The sequence below is a fragment of the Anomaloglossus baeobatrachus genome, chromosome 1 (genome assembly GCF_048569485.1).
Source record: "Anomaloglossus baeobatrachus isolate aAnoBae1 chromosome 1, aAnoBae1.hap1, whole genome shotgun sequence".
Classification (NCBI taxonomy): domain Eukaryota; kingdom Metazoa; phylum Chordata; class Amphibia; order Anura; family Aromobatidae; genus Anomaloglossus; species Anomaloglossus baeobatrachus.
Genome location: NC_134353.1, coordinates 896,055,001 through 896,077,611, shown reverse-complemented (window position 1 = coordinate 896,077,611; position 22,611 = coordinate 896,055,001). Strand labels below are relative to the sequence as shown.

At 49.3% G+C, this 22,611-nt stretch overlaps 1 protein-coding gene across 3 annotated transcripts in view; it reads right to left on the bottom strand.

The window, feature by feature from the left end:
* Positions 1 to 22,611, bottom strand: part of LOC142255303 (von Willebrand factor A domain-containing protein 5A-like) — a 212,607-nt gene that overhangs the window by 90,928 nt on the left and 99,068 nt on the right. For all 3 annotated transcript variants that reach the window (XM_075326844.1, XM_075326853.1, XM_075326860.1), the window contains exons 7-13: positions 21,348 to 21,410; positions 17,880 to 18,049; positions 17,657 to 17,745; positions 16,330 to 16,474; positions 15,090 to 15,169; positions 12,359 to 12,473; positions 2,669 to 2,827 (exon numbers count right to left, since the gene is read on the bottom strand). In XM_075326844.1, the coding sequence (XP_075182959.1) occupies positions 2,669 to 2,827; positions 12,359 to 12,473; positions 15,090 to 15,169; positions 16,330 to 16,474; positions 17,657 to 17,745; positions 17,880 to 18,049; positions 21,348 to 21,410 (821 nt within the window). The remainder of the gene's footprint in view (positions 1 to 2,668; positions 2,828 to 12,358; positions 12,474 to 15,089; positions 15,170 to 16,329; positions 16,475 to 17,656; positions 17,746 to 17,879; positions 18,050 to 21,347; positions 21,411 to 22,611) is intronic.

Below are 22,611 nucleotides of genomic sequence, written 5' to 3'. Positions count from 1 at the left end.
TGTGTGTGTGTGTGTGTGTGTGTGTATGTACAGTGCCTACAAGTAGTATTCAACCCCCTGCAGATTTAGCAGGTTTGATAAGATGCAAATAAGTTAGAGCCTGCAAACTTCAAACAAGAGCAGGATTTATTAACAGATGCATAAATCTTACAAACCAACAAGTTATGTTGCTCAGTTAAATTTTAATACATTTTCAACATAATAAAAGTGTGGGTCAATTATTATTCAACCCCTAGGTTTAATATTTTGTGGAATAACCCTTGTTTGCAATTACAGCTAATAATCGTCTTTTATAAGACCTGATCAGGCCGGCACAGGTCTCTGGAGTTATCTTGGCCCACTCCTCCATGCAGATCTTCTCCAAGTTATCTAGGTTCTTTGGGTGTCTCATGTGGACTTTAATCTTGAGCTCCTTCCACAAGTTTTCAATTGGGTTAAGGTCAGGAGACTGACTAGGCCACTGCAACACCTTGATTTTTTCCCTCTTGAACCAGGCCTTGGTTTTCTTGGCTGTGTGCTTTGGGTCGTTGTCTTGTTGGAAGATGAAATGACGACCCATCTTAAGATCCTTGATGGAGGAGCGGAGGTTCTTGGCCAAAATCTCCAGGTAGGCCGTGCTATCCATCTTCCCATGGATGCGGACCACATGGCCAGGCCCCTTGGCTGAGAAACAGCCCCACAGCATGATTCTGCGACCACCATGCTTGACTGTAGGGATGGTATTCTTGGGGTCGTATGCAGTGCCATCCAGTCTCCAAACGTCACGTGTGTGGTTGGCACCAAAGATCTTGATCTTGGTCTCATCAGACCAGAGAACCTTGAACCAGTCTGTCTCAGAGTCCTCCAAGTGATCATGAGCAAACTGTAGACGAGCCTTGACATGACGCTTTGAAAGTAAAGGTACCTTACGGGCTCGTCTGGAACGGAGACCATTGCGGTGGAGTACGTTACTTATGGTATTGACTGAAACCAATGTCCCCACTGCCATGAGATCTTCCCGGAGCTCCTTCCTTGTTGTCCTTGGGTTAGCCTTGACTCTTCGGACAAGCCTGGCCTCGGCACGGGTGGAAACTTTCAAAGGCTATCCAGGCCGTGGAAGGCTAACAGTAGTTCCATAAGCCTTCCACTTCCGGATGATACTCCCAACAGTGGAGACAGGTAGGCCCAACTCCTTGGAAAGGGTTTTGTACCCCTTGCCAGCCTTGTGACCCTCCACGATCTTGTCTCTGATGGCCTTGGAATGCTCCTTTGTCTTTCCCATGTTGACCAAGTATGAGTGCTGTTCACAAGTTTGGGGAGGGTCTTAGTCAGAAAAGGCTGGAAAAAGAGATAATTAATCCAAACATGTGAAGCTCATTGTTCTTTGTGCCTGAAATACTTCTTAATACTTTAGGGGAACCAAACAGAATTCTTGTGGTTTGAGGGGTTGAATAATAAATGACCCTCTGAATAAACTTTTCACAATTTAAAAAAAAAAAAAAATAAAAAAAAGAAATAACATTCTTTTTTGCTGCAGTGCATTTCACACTTCCAGGCTGATCTACAGTCCAAATGTCACAATGCCAAGTTAATTCCGAATGTGTAAACCTACTAAATCTGCAGGGGGTTGAATACTACTTGTAGGCACTGTATGTATGTATGTATGTATGTATGTATGTATGTCCGGGATTGGCATCTGCACCGTCGCAGCTACAGCCACAAAATGTTGCACACTCACACGTCTGGACCCCGAGAGCGTCATTGGCTATGTTGTGCTGCAAAATTTTAACCCCGCGTGTTCCAATTTACCAATCAATTTTGCCCCTATCTACATAATGGGGAAAAAGTGAAACGAAAAGTGTTGAGGGCAAATCGCGCGTTCCAATTTACCAATTTACCAATCAATTTTGTCAGGGACAGTCTTTGAAAATAGTTGGAATTGATTTACAATCTCCATGCTTTTCTCATGGTCAACTTTATGTGGCCTGTTCAATAGTTGGAACAGCCAAAAATCTGTTCGTCTTTGCACCTGAAGGAAGAACTCGGGCGGCACGGTGGTTCAGGGGTTAGCACTGCAGCCTTGCAGCGCTGGGGTCCTGGGTTCAAATCCTACCAAGTACACCATCTGCAAGGAGTTTGTATGTTCTCCCCGTGTTTGCGTGGGTTTCCTCCGGGTACTCCGGTTTCCTCCTACACTCCAAAGACATACAGATAGGGACTCTAGATTGTGAGCCCCAATGGGGACAGTGTTGCCAATGTATGTAAAGCGCTGCGGAATTAATAGCGCTATATAAATGAATAAAATTATTATTATTATTATTATTAATAGTAACTAAGAATGTCGTCTATCAAAAGGCTCTCGAATAAGGAGTAGAAGATTACTTCACATTACTTGGCCAATTTAAATAAACAATTTAATAATTACATTTATATCTATTTGTTAATTTTGTTTTGTGGTTTTTGTGTGCAGAATACATTTTTGTTAATACATTCTATTTTGTTAACAGCAGTTATTAACCCGGGCGAAGCTGGGTAGTACAGCTAGTCTACAATAAATCTGATTCCTATGTTGTGAGAAGTTGGGCTTCTAAGATGGTGATGATCAATAATTCATATAATGGACACAGTGGTTTTATTCTGGTGGTGGATGTTATAAGGATTTATGAGACTCAGACTTGATTTCTCCTACCTTTCCTTTCAATTTGGCATATACAATGGACTTCTGACCGTGAAATATGGCGGTGGGGACTTTAGACAGAAGAATGGCTTCCACTTCATAGGGAAGAGACCACGTCAGTGAGACACTGTTCGCAGTGGGCTGCATGGAACATTTCAGAGCCCGAAGAACCTACAAAGATAAAAAAAGGTTTTGTTTAACATGTACTTTAAACATTTTTTATGTTTTTTTCTGTATATATTACAATATATTATTTATATTTATTAAAAAAAGAAACTTGTCTTTTAGGGAAGAGTTTTCAGCAGGCTCATTATCATAAGAAGCAGGATTACAATGACAGGTTACAGCTAATAACACAGAATCCACCAATCACAATAGGAAATGTCACACCTGACCCTTCTCTGTCTCCCGTAACAAGGACCATTTACACACGCTCATTAGACGCTTGAAAACAAAAGATAGGGTCTGAATCAATCTATTGCTGATAATGTAAATGTTTTGTTTCCTAGAAGCAACAGGTAGTTAGAGTTAAAAAAAACCCCAGTGGTCAGTATAAAAATTGTAAGATTTCTGATTTTTTAACAGATTTTTTAACAGATGGAAGAAAGGCGATTCGGGCAGCTAAATAGAAAAGGGTTCTTTACAGTTAGAGCAGTCAGACTGTGGAATGCCCTACTGCAAGAGATAGTAATGTGTTATGATACGATGTTCAACAACTACCATAAGTAGTTTACCCGAGCCGTAGGGCCCTAATGCTGACTGCAGCCCTGAACCTAACGCCAACTAGAAGCAGTCAGGCGGCACGCCTAACGCTCCCTATGTACCTCAAACCCAGCCAGAGAACTACATAAACCTAAAAGCAGAAAGTGGAAAAGCTAACTTGTCTCAGAGCAGATTTTCCCCAAGAGATAGGAGGACCACCACATATAATAACGGTTAGCAAGATGAAAGGATGCACACAGTCAGAGTTAGATTGAGCAAAGTCAGGCCATATGCCAATTTCTAGGATACAAAATGGACAGGATAGTGAATTCTGCAGTCCGCATAAAAATCCTAATATCTTACACGGTGTATGAAAAAGGGGTGAGTAACCTAGTACTCATATGTACGTACTCCGTACAATGCTCGGGTAATATGGATTACCAGGGATAAAATTCCCCCTTTCTGAAGGTACAAACACTTCTAAGTAAAACAACAAATACCTTCAGAAATAATTTGCAAACACAAGAATCACAAAGCATACAAAATGTATGAAACAAAACTTAGGACTTAGTGGAAGGCAGGAGAGCAGAACAACTCTGGCCTGAAGCTATCAGACGACTAGCAACAGCATAAGGTCCAAACACACCTATATCCAGATCAAGCCAGCACTGAAAATCAGCTGTGCAACCCTCCAGTCACAGACCTCAATGCACCAACACCAGCGACCACCGGAGGAAGCCCAAGAGCGGAACCCATCCAGACAGCATTGACAACAGTAATGGCAGACACTATAACAGCTTTTAAAAAAGGGCTGGACGATTTCCTCAGTACACACAACATTGTTGGTTATAAATTATTTAATGACAAAATATATAATTGGTGAAGAAAGGATGAACTAGATGGATCAAGGTCTTTTTTCAACCTATCTAACTATCTAAGATTCAGGAGGAAAAACAAGAGTAGGATGGAAGTAAAAATAACAGGGGTACATTCCAAAACTGCTCCAAGCAACAGGCACAACTGAAGCATAAGTTTCACCAGAGAGACTGGGATACCACACATCACAGACTAACATAGAATAAACTATAGCTGGCATGGGTAGAAGGATTCCACCAGCATAACTAGGAGGGAAGCAGATATGAGAGGTCTTCTCACAACATGTGATTAAAGGAGTATGTGTCGCGGGCGGAGGAGGGGACGCCGCGCTCTCCCACTGCTCGGGTCCGGCTGCCGCTGCTGCCGCGGCCTGCTGCTGCTCGGTGGCTCGAGCGATGGGCCGGATCCCGGGGACTCGAGCGGCGCTCCTCGCCCGTGAGTGAAAGGGGATTGGTTTTTGGGATAGTTTATTGTCCGTGACGCCACCCACGGTTGTGGTGATTGTGTGGACACCACCGCTGCTCTGTATGGGGATCCCGGGAGCAGTGACAGGGAGCAGCAAAGTTGTTGGTTCTCCCCTCCGTGGGTAGGGGCTGGTTGTCCCGGGGCCCAGTGATGAGGTGGGTGATGAGGGATGGCGGGGCCGGTGCAGGGCTTGGTGGGGTGCAGGGACGCGGGGGCAGCGCTGTGCCTCACGGCACTGTCGTACTCACTCAGCCTGAGACGGGGACACAGTTCTCGGTAAAACACACGGCTGGAAAGACGGTTCCCACGGACGGTTGCTGTTGCCTTTTCCCCAGTAGTTGACGGTGACGGTCCCTTTTCTTGCACCTAAGATGATGTTAGTAGCGATGGGTTCCCACCGGTAACCCGCTCCCCGGCTTGGATATGGGCCGGAGGAGCCCCTCTTTGCCCGCAGGCTCTGGCCCTGAGAAACTGGTGCCTTGGTGGTGGCGGTGTCTCTCTCTAACGGTTGGACTGTTGCCTTCAATCGGGACTTGGTTGTTGGGAGACCCAGAGGTCCCCTTCACTGACGGATTTGGCAAATTCACGGCGACTCCTAGCCTTGCCGGGATCCGAAACGCCCCTGCCAATGGTGCTGGCTTCTCTTTGTATACCGCTCCGGTACCGCCGGGCCACCACCCGTCCACGGTCCTTTCGGCAACCTCCAAGCAGCCTCTCCTGCAGACGGTCACCGCCGTCTGCTGACTTTGCTGTTCTCAGTCCGGGGTACACACCCGGACCAACTTCAGGCTTTCTCAACTGTCCCTTTCTCTTCTACTTTACTCCTTTCTCTTGCTCCTCTACCACTTCACTCTTACTTCAGACTCTGACTTCCACTAACTTCCAAACTCATCTGCCTGGTTTTCCCGCCTCCAGGGCTGTGAACTCCTCGGTGGGCGGAGCCAACCGCCTGGCCCACCCCCTGGTGTGAACACCAGCCCATGGAAGAAGGCAACAAGGATTTTTGTGTAGCTTTAGTGTACCTATCTGGGGTGTAGGGTGTGGTGGTGTCATGACCTGTGACCCCTGGCTTGCCCAGGGCGTCACATTCCCCCTTAGCAAAATGCAGACCGCCCGCGGGCTGCCCGTCCAACACCGGTTTTATTTTTCTGTAAAGATATAAAAGGTAAACATAATACAAATAAAATAACTTCATCCCACATCGGGAGGTGCTTTGCTTAAACGTTACTAAACGGTTTCAAACGGTTGCGGCTGCCGCTCTCTCCCACCCAAGTAACCTGGCCCTGATGCTGCCCCTAAAACCCAGGCAGCACCCCTTGACCCCAGTCCTGAACCAAGTCACCCGAGCGGGATCTGTCCTTCCCCTCCAGAGGGTAGCCACCGGTTCCTGTGGTGGCTGGGCCCAAGCCTGCTCCACTGCGGGCCCTCCCTCCAACCTGCCTCTCCGGAGGCGGTAACGGTTAGCTGCAACAAACAGATTTTATTTACACGCCACTAATGTTTGTGGTTGCCCTGCAAGTTCTCGGGCCTGTCCATAGAGAGTTCCCTATGCAACTTTTTGAGCGGTCCCCACGGGGACAACGGTGCCGGCAACGGCCGGTTTCAATCACGGTTGCAGACAATCAGGTTACTGTTTGGTAATCATTTACTTTCATTTTTCAAAACTTTTCAAACTTTCAAAACACACATACTGGTGGTCCCAATGGGGACTGTGCAGCGGCGCTCCGCTGCCCTTACTGTGCACTTTCGTCCTCCTCACCCGGCTCTGGGTGGAAGAACACGGGCACCAGCCCCTCCAGCGCATAGCGAGCGCGGCGAGGAAGGGCCGCCCGATACCCGTTGTTCCCACTCTGGGGGATGTAAGTGGCCTCCGTGCCCTGCAGAGCGACGACTCCTTCATCTTCCTCTGAAACGGGCTCGGTGTCAGGCCCGGAATCACTATCGTCCGTCTCTGCGCCAGGCGGGTTGCCGCCAGCTGCCGCAGCTTCCAGGCTTGCCATTCTCTCCACCCCCGTCACGGGGGAACATACGCCCGACGGGCCAGGCGCAGTGCGGTGCACGGGCAAGGAGGACAGAGGTGGCATGGGGGCCAGGGGTAGACCGGGTCCCTCAGCCGCAGCGGCCGGTCCCTCGGAGACATAGGGGCGTGGGTCACTCACCAGCTCCTCCATCATGGCCTCCATTCCATACACTCGTGCAACTGCAGCTGCATCCTCCACCTCCGCGGTCCACTGTTCCATCAGCCGGCAGATCTGGCTTCGGTAGTGTCGGCAGATCCCTGCCGTTCGGTCCCTCAGCCATGCCGCTGTCCCGGGCACCGGCTCGGTAGCCTCCACGTAGCTAGGTGGAACAGACATCTTTTTGCAAGGCTCAGCAACTCGCAGGGTCCCAGCGTCCTCGCCTGTATAGTCGCGGCTACATACACTCAGTCGCCATTTCGTCCCCCTTAGCCTCTTTCCAGCCCCTCCTCTCTCGGGGCGGGGTTTTGGCCTTCGCGCCTCTACTACTCGAGAAGACGCTCGAGCGGAAACTTTTCGAGCCAAAGATGGCGGCTTCTGAAATTTTTCGGCCGGACACCTCCGGCGGTCACAAGGCGCACCTCTACCCAACGGCAGAGCGGTAAGATCCTGTTCGTGACGCCAAGTTGTCGCGGGCGGATGAGGGGACGCTGCGCTCTCCCACTGCTCGGGTCCGGCTGCCGCTGCTGCCGCGGCCTGCTGCTGCTCGGTGGCTCGAGCGATGGGCCGGATCCCGGGGACTCGAGCGGCGCTCCTCGCCCGTGAGTGAAAGGGGATTGGTTTTTGGGATAGTTTATTGTCCGTGACGCCAGCCACGGTTGTGGTGATTGTGTGGACACCACCGCTGCTCTGTATGGGGATCTCGGGAGCGGTGACAGGGAGCAGCAAAGTTGTTGGTTCTCCCCTCCGTGGGTAGGGGCTGGTTGTCCCGGGGCCCAGTGATGAGGTGGGTGATGAGCAATGGCGGGGCCGGTGCAGGGCTTGGTGGGGTGCAGGGACGCGGGGGCAGCGCTGTGCCTCACGGCACTGTGGTACTCACTTAGCCTGAGATGGGGACACAGTTCTCGGTAAAACACACGGCTGGAAAGACGGTTCCCACGGACGGCTGCTGTTGCCTTTTCCCCAGTAGTTGACGGTGACGGTCCCTTTTCCTGCACCTAAGATGATGTTGGTAGCGATGGGTTCCCACCGGTAACCCGCTCCCCGGCTTGGATATGGGCCGGAGGAGCCCCTCTTTGCCCGCAGGCGCTGGCCCTGAGAAACTAGTGCCTTGGTGGTGGCGGTGTCTCTCTCTAACGGTTGGACTGTTGCCTTCAATCGGGACTTGGTTGTTGGGAGACCCAGAGGTCCCCTTCACTGACGGATTTGGCAAATTCACGGCGACTCCTAGCCTTGCCGGGATCCGAAACGCCCCTGCCAATGGTGCTGGCTTCTCTTTGTATACTGCTCCGGTACCGCCGGGCCACCACCCGTCCACGGTCCTTTCGGCAACCTCCAAGCAGCCTCTCCTGCAGACGGTCACCGCCGTCTGCTGACCTTGCTGTTCTCAGTCCGGGGCTCACACCCGGACCAACTTTAGGCTTTCTCAACTGTCCCTTTCTCTTCCACTTTACTCCTTTCTCTTGCTCCTCTACCACTTCACTCTTACTTCAGACTCTGACTTCCACTAACTTCCAAACTCATCTGCCTGGTTTTCCCGCCTCCAGGGCTGTGAACTCCTCTGTGGGCGGAGCCAACCGCCTGGCCCACCCCCTGGTGTGAACACCAGCCCCTGGAGGAAGGCAACAATGATTTTTGTGTAGCTTTGGTGTACCTATCTGGGGTGTAAGGTGTGGTGGTATCATGACCTGTGACCCCTGGCTTGCCCAGGGCGTCACATATGCAGACTAGCAGAGATTATGCTAATGGACCAGCACACAGGAGATTGATGCCAGAGTCTGCCTGTGTGCTACCATGTAAAAAAAAATTAAATCTCATATATATATATATATATATATATATATATATATGTATAGTGGTTGATTCATTACTAAAATTTAAGAGACCCCTGGATGACTTTCTTGAAAAATATATTACTTGTTATGGGAACTAGATTCTGTGATGGAGCGTTGATCCAGGGAACTAGTCTTATGTGGAGTAGGGAAGAAATTTTCCCCTAATGTGGAACTTACATTCTGCGCCGTAGGGTTTTTGCTTTACTCTGGATCAACATGTTAGGCTATGGGTGGAACTAGATGGGTTTAAAGGGGTTTTCCCACGAACAAAGTTAATTTCAAAGTTGAAGAGCCTCAGGGAAGGGGTAATGTAAATCAAACGACTTACCATTGTTGAATATCTTACCCGGTTGTCGCCTGTGCTTGTATAGAATTACAGCAAATTCCGGATGGTCACCGAATTGCCTGTGTGCCCGCTTAACATTTGACAGCGGCCGCCTGATCTGGATCCAGCAGCGAGGTTGCATCTGACTCTTCTCCTGAAAAAACGGTCGGCCGGTCCCGGGGACGAGTGGCACTCGGGCCCTGGAAGTGATAGAGACCTCTGGGAGGAACTTGAGAGGAGGCCCAGCATGTCCGCCTCTGCATTCCATTAGTAGGGTCTGGATCAGACCGACTGTTGTCCAGAGCCAGCTGGACCGGGGGAGCATGGTCGTGGTTCCCTGACGGGGAAACGCACCCGGGCCGCGGTGGTGAGAGCGCCGAATCCTAACCACTAGACCACCAGGGAGGCGTAGGGAGCGACTGCAACGCCTGCGCGATGGTCAGAGACGCCCATGGAAGAGAGTCCACAGACTGGGACAGAGGGGTCTACCACTCCGGGGAAGCGAGCACAGTGGAGCTCGGGGCATTGTTGAAGAAAAGTGCGGCCCTTCATTTTTTTTTTTCTATTCTCCTGCTGTTGGAGGGCGTGCAGGGGGGGCTGGCCGGCTTGGATCCGGGCAGAAACTGCAGGGTGCGTGCCTGGGAAAGCGCGTGCAAACGGGGGGGCGGAGAATGAGGCCTGAGGTAGGCCAAAGCCGGGGACTAGATTAGTGGGCGGCCCGCTGGGAGCGCAGCGCTGAGCGCAGAGAAGTCTTACCTGCGTCCTGCCGGCGTCGCTGCGATCCTCGGCCCCATCCTGCCTGCCGGTGAGTTGCTGGACGCTGGAGGAGCTGGGGAAAAACTGCTGAGCGCTCCTGCGCTGCAGTGACCACGATCCCCTGCCTGGGCCCAGGGTAGAAATGAAAGATGAGGAGGCCTGGTGTTGCTGAGCGCTCCTGCGCTGCAGCTGCGATCCTCTCCCTGGGTCCTGTATTGTAGGGGACGCTGGGGAGAATGGGGGCGTGCTGAAGGACTGAGCTGGTTGTCTCCGGGCAGAAGAAGCTGGGGGCGTGGCCGGAAAAGCGCACGCGCGCGCAAACAGGGGGGCGGAGCGCTCCGGCATGAGGTAGGCCCGAAGCCGGGGGCTAAATTAGTGAGCGGCCGCCGGGAGCGCAGCGCTGCGCGCGGAGAAGATCCTATCTGCGTCCTGGTGGTGTCGCTCTGATCCACGGTCCAATCCTTGCCTGCTGCGGCCCCCGGTGAGTCAAGTCTGCCCCTGGGAGACACCAGGGGGGAATGCTGTGGGGAACACTGCAGAGCGCTCCTGCGCTGCAGTGACCGGATCCTCTGCCTGGGCCCAGGGTAGTAGCGAAACACGCTGGGGGAGGCCTGGTGCTGCTGAGCGCTCCTGCGCTGCAGAGCCTGCAATCCTGTCACCGGGTCCTGGATGGGGAAAACCACGGGTTGCAGAGAGTCATCGCGCCTCCAGCAGAAACACCCCTTGGGACGGTACCATAGGGGAGGGCGGGGAGTGTGCCCTTAAACAAAACGTTCGACCCCAAGCAGCCCCTGGGACGGTACCATGGGGCAGGAGGGGGAGAGGGCCTGGCGTCTCGAGCCTCAAACAATCCTGGGGACGGTACCCGGAGGAAAGGAGCAGGCGAGGGTTCTCTCTGATGCGGGGACTTTAACCCTGCAGAAGAGACAAAAGACTAGAAAATGAGAGGGCTGAGCGCCGCTGTGGCCAAAGAAAGGAAAAAACTGAAAAAAATATAGCCTAGGCTGAGGTTGGCCCACAGAGATATGGGCCCACTTCAGCCTCCTACGACACTAAGCAAAAAACTGGCATAGATCTGCCTCCGGCTCAGGGTGTACACTGCTAGGGAGGAGCTAACTTTTTTTATGTCTACTTAGTGTCAGCCTCCTAGTCACAGCAGCATACACCCATGGTCCTGTGTCCCCCAATGAAACGGTAGAGAAATAGCACTTGCGTCTGCATGCATTCAACAGGATCCAGTCATATGCGGTTTGCGTTTTTTTGATGTCCGTCAAAAGCATGTTAAAAAAAACATAGTGTGAAAGTACCTGTGTCGCCCACCTGCAGCGGTCGCCCCAGGGACACCTCTCCACCTTCGAGGACGCCATAGGGTCTTCACTTTGGTATCTCTGGCCACAGGTATGTCAGTTTATATATATAGGGGTCGTGACGCCTCTCACGGTTTGTGGTCAGGGATATGGGTGACCGCCACTGCAGGTTTAACGAGCGTCTGGGGCTGATGGAGTCTGCAGTTGGATGGTGTGGCCTTCCGTGAGTGAGGCTGGCCCCAGGGGCTCGGGTGTGGAACAACAGGTCCCAGAATAACTCAGTCTCAGTCCGGAAAGTCTTTCAACTTGTTTTTACTCACTTTTAGGTGGTTTGTGAGGTACCCGGGCGATCCTGAGATTAAACTAGGTGGAACCAGGTATCCTTTAGGCCGGTCTAAGGGTAACCGTTAACTTGCCTTCCTAGCACTTCTTGTTTTGGACAACCCCCGACTTAAAGTACCGTGGGATTCATCCAGGGAAGTTGCTACTGCCTTTTCTCCGCTTTCTGGCCCGTTTGCCGGCAGCGTGGACCAAGAGAGATGGCTCCAGGCTCGATCCCTCTTATGGGCCCCCTCGTTGCTGCTGAGGCTCGGACTCTGTAATGGTTGGTGAGGAACCTCTAGTCCCTGCACCTACAGGATTTAGCAGACCACTAAATGGATGTCCACTCTAGGAACCTGTTCCCCGTGCGTGCCTAGTCACCAGGAGTCCCCGTACTCGACCAGCTGACTCCTTCAGCGTCTTTCTGACTGACTTGCCAGTGACCGATCTCCCCTGCCAACGGCTACTTCACGGCAGGGTCTGACTCGCGTGTGTGCACGTCTGCTCCCTCTTGGCAACCGTGCTCACTGCCCCAGACTGGCTTGCTCCTCCTCTTTTCCTGACAGCCGCTGCAACATAGCCTCCAAGCCCTCCACTACACCCCTCGATGAGATGTGGAGGCATGCCCCCTATTGGGTCTGCCCAAGGGTTCCCTCTAAGGTGTGGGAGACCTGGTTGCTATGTGTCTGTGTGTACACACCCTATTCCAGACTTTAGAATTACCTGGAAGTACTGTCCCAGCATGGGTGCAGTACTCAGTGGTGCCTGACCAGGTCAGGGGCGCCTCATACCCTAAGTGCAAATCTTATTGTACTCTTATTGTGACCAATGAACATGTTGTCTGTCTCACTATTGTGTGACGTGGAGGCACTTGTTTTCCAATATATTAACTAACGTCTTTAAAGGGACGCCCTCATCCTCCCCTTCCCAGCACTCACCTTGGTCTGCATTCTGTCCTTGCCGGTGATGAACTCAGATATCCCACTTCCGGCTCTGGCCATGCCCTTGATGAGGGACGTGGAGGCGCCCTCCCCAATTCCAAATGTAAAGCATCTACACAGACATCAAGAATACGAAGGTCACAGTGTAATATGTCATATAGTAAAGCCATATAAACAGTTGCTTACTTGAAAGCTTTCTGTATGTTATTGTACATGCAATGCCAAGTATATCACAATGATGAGGATGATGTCCACTCATGAATTTATTAATCACCAGTTAAATGTTTTAGTGTACAGTATGTGTTCAGTTCTGACCTCAAAACCGTCACCAGCCAAGTGGAATGGTATCTGATCAGCCTGTATTTAGCCCCGTTACATGGGGTTTACATGTTAAGTAATTGGCCAGGCCAATGAAAGTAGTTTCCTTATGAGTACAAAAGGACCAGAATAGTATCATAATAGTGGTCCGCCAAGGACTCAAAATTATATAAGTATTTGTCTATTGTATTACATTAACTGTAATTACGCTATGTAATGTGCATCTCCAGAATCCCGTACTACTGGGTCCCCCTTTCGGACCCAGCAGGAGCTCGCCTTCCACCCAGCTGCTGATCATCAAAGCCTTGGTTGCAAGCAGATGGCTTGTAATCCTATGTGGTATTGTTGCTGAAAACTCTGCCGAACTTCTACCTGTGTCATCTGCAGATAAGCAGTTCAGCATTTTTCCGTCTGTCCTCCTATAGTGTTTAGTGGGATTGATGAAGAGCTCAACTCACCCGTTCCCTATTTAGGGCCCAGCACCCTAGGGATACCTAGGGTCAGGTATCCAGCTGGGCACATAGGTGTGAAACCTATTTAGGCTGGTGAGGAACCCCAGGGACCAGCAGTAGATTTGGTCAGGGGTCACCATCTGTCAGGAAACCAGGAGAGGGGGAAAAGGACACCCCCTTTCCCAAAGGCATGACTCGCTCTCTAGCGCCCCCCCTTATCGTCAGGCCAACTGTGGAATTGCCAGACGATAAGCATGGAGGCCGCTATTCTACTACTATGCCGATTATTGAAGGGCTTCCGATGAGAGTAAGGTATATATTTCCCTGACTCCTGCGAGCGGAATATATCTAATCTTCCCATGATCTCACTGGTTGCCCCACAATGATCCCTTGGTATAAACTTGCTGCCACCAATCGATTACAATAACCATTAAGCCAAGCACACGGACATGGGAACCAGGTATCGAGATAAAATAAACAGCTCAAGATTAAATTATATATTTAATCACCTTAAGGACACACTAGATACTACAATATATACAGGATGGAATTTACAGAATATATGTCAGAATACATTTACAGATAAGATATGGATCACAAGCAGATATGTAGATGCATCAGTTACCTTATTCCCTAGCCAAGACAGGGTGGACGCTGTGTAGCCATACGTTTCCTGGTCCTCCCCCCACATGTATCACACGAGACCAACCGAAGAACAACCCAAAATGTCCGCACTGTGGTTATCAATCTGGCTACATTCCATGTCCCCTCTCACCGGTGACCTCAGACTGGGCTAGCCTTCTACTTATCCAGGGAAATTATAGATTTTAGTTTTTATTCATATCTCCACCCCTGAGCATCTTACACAGAAGATATGACCATCATATTTCTCCTTATTAATGGAGCTATCCATAGACAATAAATATAATATGTCTATGGGCTTCCTTCGTGGAGTTAATTATTGAGGGCTACGCATGTCGCACAATTTTACAGAAATATGTGTTTCATGCACCTGGCCGGGATCGCTGGAAAGTCGCTGGTGAGCTGTCAAACAGGCAGATCTGGCCAAAGACGCAGCAGCGATACGGACCTGCAGAACTACCTTGCTGGTCGTTGGGGACGTGTCACACAGCAGGGGAAGCTATAGCACGCTGGGTTCTAAGTCACTAACAATGTCGTTGTAACGGAGTCAAACACACCGATGCATGCTGCGCAGCGGGAAACAATGGACCAAAAAAAGGTCATGAAAGTTTTGTAGCGATCAGCAACCTCACAGCGGGGGCCAGGTCGCTGATGCGTGTCACACACTGCAATGTCGCTGGGGAGGTCTCTATTAAGTCACAAAACTGGTGACGTTGCAGCGATATCGCTAGCGATGTTGCAGTGTGTAAAGGGGTCTTAACTCTTCTGACTGCTCCGAACGGGCTGAGGGAGACTGATTAAAGCTAAGCTATAAACCTAGAGTTTGCCTCCCGCCTCCTTTGCAGGACAATTCACTCCGCAGGGGGTGTGCTGGCTCAGGAACTGTCCTAATTGAATTTTGACACTTGGTTGAACATTTGCCGAGTCTGCAAGCAGCTGCAGGGAGGGGGTGTATATACAGTGCCAGCTGACTGACTTTGTCATAATTTTCATCATATATCAGAATATTCCTCACACGTTTTTCCTTTCCCTAGACACATGGTTTTTTGCCATTTGATTATTACTTCCCCGTACCTAGCGAGACACCTATTTAAGGTTTAGGATCTCAGTCTACTGAAAGATTTGGTGTGAAAACATTTTTGTACATCTGGCCAAGAATTTTGGAATACTTTGGTCTTCACCTCTCTACCCTTCTTTGATTTGGGCATAAAACAAAGATTTTAATGGGTAAAGAAGAGAGGACTGTAGTAGTGTAAATCACGATATTCTGGACAAAAAAGGTTGAAAAAGTGTTACAATAAGATGTTTGATTTTACCGGTGATTATTAGAATTTTTCTGGACTTCATCAATCACTTCTTTTGTGTTTCCGACTTCTCCATCCGTAAAGAGAAACAACTAAAGAGACCATAAACATAAGTAATTAGAATTTATCACAAAATGTTTCTTGTTCTAAGCTTCAAAACATTCTGTAAATCAAAGGGGTTATGCAGGACAGGTCATATATATTAGATCGGTGGAGGTCCAACACACGTCATCCCATCACTCAGCTGATACCTGATGCCGTAGTACAGGGGTGGGGAACCTTTTTTTCTGCCAGGGGCCATTTGGAAATTTCTACCAATCTTCGGGGGACTACAAAAAATTATCAGCATGAAAATTACAAAATGTTTGGTTTAACATTTAACACAACCCTACTGTGGTGGCTGGAGCTGCTTCTCTATGGTGCAGCTGTGATTTTTGATGATATTGATCGTGTTGCTTCTCACAACTGCTTTTCCAGGTTTGTTCTCAGTCTGGAGCACAGTCAACAGATTGGTAAATCATACACATCACAGGAGGTGCTGGAGGGCTCACATATACATCCCAGGAGAGGGTGGAGGGCTCACATATACATCACAGGCAGGTTGGAGGGCTCACATGTATATCACAGGAGGGGGGGAAGGGCTCACAGCACTGGGTGGAGGGCTCACAGCACTGGGTGGAGGGCTCACAGCACTGGGTGGAGGGCTCACATACAGTATATATCACAGGAGAGGGGAAGGGCCCACAGCACTGGGTGGAGGGCTCACAGCACTGGATGGAGGTCGGACAGCACTGCGAGGTATGTACAGCAGAGAGGCCGGGAAACCAGTTGCTACTCTTCTTCTGTGGGACACCTCGTGCTTACCCCGCCTACAAAGTATGTTCTCTGGAGGCTGACACAGGCCTGCATGCTGAGGATCTGATAGTATGCTGTGTGGATCCTCGCATCACATCACACATTGTGATTTAAAGGGCCAGCAGTTGACAAGACCGCGGCTGCTGCCCGAGCACTGCAGTCCCCAGGAGTGTGCCCAGGGGCTGTAGAAAAAGTCATGGCAGGCCGTAAATGGACCGCGGGCCGGAGGTTCCCCATCCCTGCCGTAGTAGCTGGAAGGTCACAGTGGATTGCACAATTGGCATGCTTGCCCTTATGTTGAAGGCCTCTATGGTAGATGATACTCAGATTTAGAGTGTAAAAGAGTGGTTCAAAGACTTGTGAATCATTGAAATCCAATGTAGGGTCATGGTTTCACCTGTCTTGGGTGGTCTGTCCTTCCAGATGTACCGTAAATTTTCTTCAAGGGTCTCAGTATTTCTGTTCCTCCAAAGTTGGCTTCCATGTGATTGACCATCTTAACAGCTTCTTCCATGGATTGTTGCGTATACTCTTCACTCTCCCTGAAAAATACAAATAAACAAGACAATGACCTACTGAATAAGAATATGAAGTAACCGGTGCCATATTGGATTCTGCTGACCCATGAATATATGAATGGAGGAAGGATTGGAGAAACATGGTTGATGATTGGTCTGCATGGTGAATACTATAGTAAAAGAAGGATTGCAATACTACATCCACAGCCATCACCTTAGGTCCAAAATGTTATAAAAAATGTACAGTACAGACCAAACGTTTGGACACACCTCCTCATTCAAAGAGTTTTCTTTATTTTCATGACTCTAAAAATTGTAGATTCACATTGAAGGCATCAAAACTATGAATTAAAACATGTGGAATGAAATACTTAAAAAAGTGTGAAAACTGAAAATATGTCTTATATTCTAGGTTCTTCAAAGTAGCCACCTTTTGCTTTCATTACTACTTTGAACACTCTTAGCATTCTCTTGATGAGCTTCAAGAGGTAGTCACCGGAAATGGTTTTCCAACAGTCTTGAAGGAGTTCCCAGAGATGCTTAGCACTTGTTGGCCCTTTTGCCTTCACTCTGCGGTCCAGCTCACCCCAAACCATCTCGATTGGGTTCAGGTCTGGTGTATGTGGAGGCCAGGTCATCTGGCGTAACACCCCATCACTCTCCTTCTTAGTCAAATAGCCCTTACACAGCCTGGAGGTGTGTTTGGGGTCAATGTCCTGTTGAAAAATAAATTATGGTCCAACTAAACGCAAACCGGATGGAATAGCATGCCTCTGCAAGATGCTGTGGTAGCAATGCTGGTTCAGTATGCCTTCAATTTTGAATAAATCCCCAACAGTGTCAGCAGCAAAGCACCCCCACACCATCACACCTCCTCCTCCATGCTTCATGTAGAGTCCATCCGTTCACCTTTTCTACAAAGACACGGTGGTTGGATCCAAAGATTTCAAATTTGGACTCATCAGACCAAAGCACAGATTTCCACTGGTCTAATGTCCATTCCTTGTGTTCTTTAGCCCAAACAAGTCTCTTCTGCTTGTTGTCTGTCCTTAGCAGTGGTTTCCTAGCAGCTATTTTACCATGAAGGCCTGCTGCACAAAGTCTCCTCTTAACAGTTGTTCTAGAGATGAGAAGGTGTGTCCAAACTTTTGGTCTGTACTGCATATATGCATAAACTTGATACCAAAGGAAGATTATTGAACTCACGTGAAGAAAGACTCAAAATCTGATCCAAATCCAAAAATATTAAAGTAACACCCAAGCGGTAAACTCTTCAACAAAAGGACCAGGGTCTCCTGAAGGAGAAAGTAAACCACATGATAAAAGCCCAAAAAAATAAAAAAATATTTCCCCATGCAGAAATGTGGCCAGACGAATATACCTCAGTATATCGTCACTTTAAATGATCTCACAGAATCAATTTACTGACCTTAGCACTTTGAATACGCATTGGGGCATTTCGCTCGGAATTCATTGGACACTCCATACTCCCAGACCGGTCCACCACAAATATAAACTCTCCACGGTTTGTCGGTCCTTCTGCAGCTGGGAAACTGGGATAGAAGTTCAACATGGCGACAGACTCGCTCATCAAAGATCCTAAAAATAAAGGGAAAATGATCTACATTTATGGACACATGTATAAGATGGAAATGTAAGAAGGAATCATATATATCCAAAATTTCCCAGAACATGAAGGGTTTGTGTGATTTGGACAATTCTTCAGACCTCCGTACACTATAGATACAATAGCTGTCAGCGAAACAATAAGTTCAGCCAACAGTTCTCTTTCGACTCCCACATACACAAGGACACTCGCTTGGCCCATTACCCCCGTGTTCTTTTTGAGAAAGCCGCTGACAGACTCCTCGGGAGGTGGCTTTATTTCAAGGAAAACAAAAGGATCAGCAGTCCGAAATCAGAAATGCCATCATTTATTGGGTGAAGAGTAATCATTACACTGTCGGCCAAGCCCACCGCTAGAAAAATTGTTAGTTAAGAAGATGATCATAGTGTCCCCCCTAAAATCTGTGTGCAATCATGATGATGAGTATTGAATTTTGATGCAGCATCATCAGAGGGAAACTTAAGCATTACACAGTGTCTAAACAATGCAAAAAGCTGACTGTAATGCAGGACAGGACTGTTCCTGCAGAACGAGGGACGCTCTTCTCTCTAGCCCAAAAATGTTTATCCTGAAAAGAGGACCCCCATTATTTACCCTGGTTATCAAATATGGTCGAGGAAAATAGGAAACATATTTTTTGGACTAAAAGACTAAACTTTTTAGTAAGATAACATATTACTAAAATGTATGTGCATGATATAGTCCGCAGTTAGGTAGGTCAGCAGTGCTAGACCCTCCGGCTTTCTTAATGGTATCCTGTCACCAGGTTTTTCCCATATAAAGTATGGCCAGCACTTGTTCCTTGCTGTACCCCTCCCTGAGTCATCCTGGAGATAGGTTGGTCATGTGCTTTCCCCTCTGCTCCCTGTGTCTTTACAGTTTAGTGGGGTTGACTAAGCGCTCATCCCATCCATTCCCTACCTAGGGCCCAATTCTAGGGTCAGTCAGGGTCAGGTATCCTGCTTGGCACATAGATGTAAAACCTATCTAGGGTGGTTAGGGGAGCCAGGGGATAGCGGAAAATTTGCCAGGGGTCATCATCTTCCCCTTCCCTAGACATAGGGTTTCTCTTCCCTTCCTTGCGTGGTACTTCCCAATGCCTAGCGTGACAGGAAGGAACAAGAACAGATACTCTGGAAATGAGAGACGTATCTGGGATTAAGTACCAAACGTTGATCAGTTCATGAGAAGCAGATAAGGTGAAAGCATCATTTTCCATAGCAACAAAGCCCAGAACAAGGAAGATTGAGCTTGGCTACTGTGGATAAAACTTACAAAGTTGTCATTGTCTTGGCTGCAATGTGGCCAATTTTAAACCCACACAAAACACTACTTTGCTCCAGTAGCGTCATGCAAAAGACTAAGGGGTACTTTGCACGCTGCGACATCGCAAGCTGATGCTGCGATGCCGAGCGCGATAGTCCCCGCCCCCGTCGCAGCTGCGATATCCTTGTGATAGCTGCCGTAGCGAACATTATCGCTACAGCAGCTTCACATGGACTCACCTGTCCTGGGACGTTGTTCTGGCCGGCGACCCGCCTCCTTATTAAGGGGGCGGGTCGTACAGCGTCACTGACGTCACACGGCAGGCGGCCAATAGGTGCGGAGGGGCGGAGATGAGCGGGATGTAAACAACCCGCCCACCTCCTTCCTTCCGCATATCCTACGGAAGCCGCGGTGACGCCGGTAGGAGATGTTCCTCGCTCCTGCGGCTTCACACACAGCGATGTGTGCTGCCGCAGGAACGAGGAACAACATCGGACCGTCGCGTCAGTGTAATTATGGATTACGCCGACGCTACACCGATGATACGATAACGACGCTTTTGCGCTCGTTAATCGTATCATCTAGGCTTTACACACTACGATGTCGCCTGCGATGCCGGAAGTACGTCACTTTCAATTTGACCCCACCGACATCGCACCTGCGATGTCGTAGTGTGCAAAGCCCGCCTTAGCACATCATGGGATTCTTTGGAGGTAATTAGCATTAACAAGTTCTGGGTCGATCAACAAAAATGTACATTGGAATATAGAAAGTCTAAGAGAATATCATGATTTTGAGGAGAGCCAAGTTATGTGTTATGATTAGCAAATTAAGAGAAAACACCTGATGTCAAAATTTGTTCAGAAGACAAAGAATATCAGCAAGATGTTGATTAACGAATTGGTGGTGACAATGAAAACAGTAAGGTTTATTGATAGAAAAAGGACAACCTGAGCCGAGAAGAGCTAGGACATCAGACACTAAAGGCCACTTTACACACAGAGATAAATCTTTGGCAGATCTGTGGTTGCAGTGAAATCACGGACATATTGTTCCATTTGTACACGGCCACAAACCTGGCACTGATTGTCCACAATTTCACTGCAACCACAGATCTGCCAAAGATTTATCTCTGTGTGTAAAGTGGCCCTAAAGGGGGCTTTACACGTTGCAACATCGCTAGCAATTGCTAGCTATGTCGAGCGCGTTAGCACCCGCCCCATCGTACATGCGACATTTGGTGATCGCCGCCGTAGCGAACATTATCACTACGGAAGCTTCACACGCACTTACCTGTGCAGCGACGTCGCTGTGACCGCCGGACAATCCCTCCTTCAAGGGGGAGGTGCGTTTGGCGTCACAGCAACGTCACCACGACGTCACTAAGCAGCCGTCCAATAGAAGCGGAGGGGCGGAGATGAGCGGGATGTAACATTCCGCCCACCTACTTCCTTCCGCATTGCCGGTGGACGCAGGTAAGGAGATTTTTGTCGTGTTCCTGCGGTGTCACACATAGCGATGTGTGCTACCAGTGAAACGACAAACAACAATTGTACCTGTGGCAGCAACGATATTAAGGAAATGAGCGACGTGTCAACGATCACCGTTTTTTAATGATTTTCCGATCGTTGATCGCCGCTCCTAGGTTTTACACGCTGCGATGTCGCTAACGGCGCCGGATGTGCGTCACTAACGACTCGACCCCGACGATATATCATTACCGATGTCGCAACGTTAAACCCCCTTAACAATGAAGAGCTGCCGATCACTGATTAGCTCTGTCTTCATACAGCAGCTTTTAATCATCTAACTCATCTGAAGCAATCATCCGATAAGAGCGGGAAATATTTTCTCTGATGAAAAGAAATGAAAGTTTTGTTTTATTCAACCATCCATGAAGGTATGGATCTCTCGGGACCTCAATTGGTCACCACGACATAGTTACTATAACATACTATACTATAATACAGCAAGATAAGCCTAAATTCTCTCAAGAGGACTTACCATATTTAATGTGAGATTTTGAGAGGAATTTTCGCTGAATTAGAGTCCATAACTTGTAGGCAACTAGAAGGGAATGAAATCAGGTAGTGTTTAGAGGAAGAAAAACACTAACAATTTGTTTTGTTGCCATAAAGTGAAGTTTCAGATGGGTAAAAACTTTTTTTCTATTATTCTTTTGTGTTTATTTTGTCCTGCTGATTTAGGAAGTAGAATAAGGGGAAAAAAATGTTGAACAAGTCTGTACTATTCCTACCATATCATTACTGTATATGGAGAGGGCACAGAGGCTGAGCCAACCCTGTACAGTGCGTGTGCTGGTTGAATAACGTACCCCGTACCCCACCGTGGGATAAGAACTTGCTCAGATCACAAACGGTTAATATCCCAAAGGCCGCCCTCAAGTGTAAAAGTGTGGCGCCCTTACCTAGCCAGGTCGTCACAGATAACACACAAACACCCCACCCCCACTAGACAGGGACACCAGCCAAACACAAAACCCTTGTTGCCTCCCTCCACAGTCTGATGTCCACACCAGGTGGGGCGGGGCTAAGCGGTTGGCTCCACCCACCGAGGAGTTCACAGGCCTGGAGGTGGGAAAAGTGACAGATGAGTGTAGGAGTTTGAAGTGAGAGGAGTAAGCACTTGGGTGTCTGGGTTTGTGGCCCAGGCACTGACAGCAAGGTTGGCAGACGGTGGTGGCCGTCTGCAGGAGTGGTGGAGCAACGCGGAACCGTAGGACCGGGGATGGGCGACGGCCCGCCGGTACCGACCGGGGAGCGAAGTGAAGCCAGCACACACAGGCAGGGCCATCGGACCCCGACCAGGCTTGGAGCCGCCGACAATAGTCAGATCCGAATGTGACTGGAACCCCAGGGGTTTCACAACAGCAAAAGTCCCAATTGAAGGCAACCGCCCACACTGTGAGGGTATACAGCTACCGCCTAAGGCTAGAGACCCAAGGGCCAGCGCCTGCGGGCAAACGGGCTCCTCCGGTACCCATACACCGGGGAGCGGACTACCGTTGGGAATCCATAGTTGTCAGAAAGAAGAACATCAAGGTGCAGGGAAAGACAACTGCCATCACCTGTCCGGGGAGAGACACTGCAGCCGGCTGCGGGACCTGTCCATCCAGCCGTTTGGTTTACCGAGGACTTTGTACCTTTCTTGCTGAGTGAGTACACCCGTGCCATCCGGCACCGCGCCGCTCTGTCCCTGCACCTCACCAACCCTGCCTCCCCGTCGCCACATCACCGGGCCCCGGGAC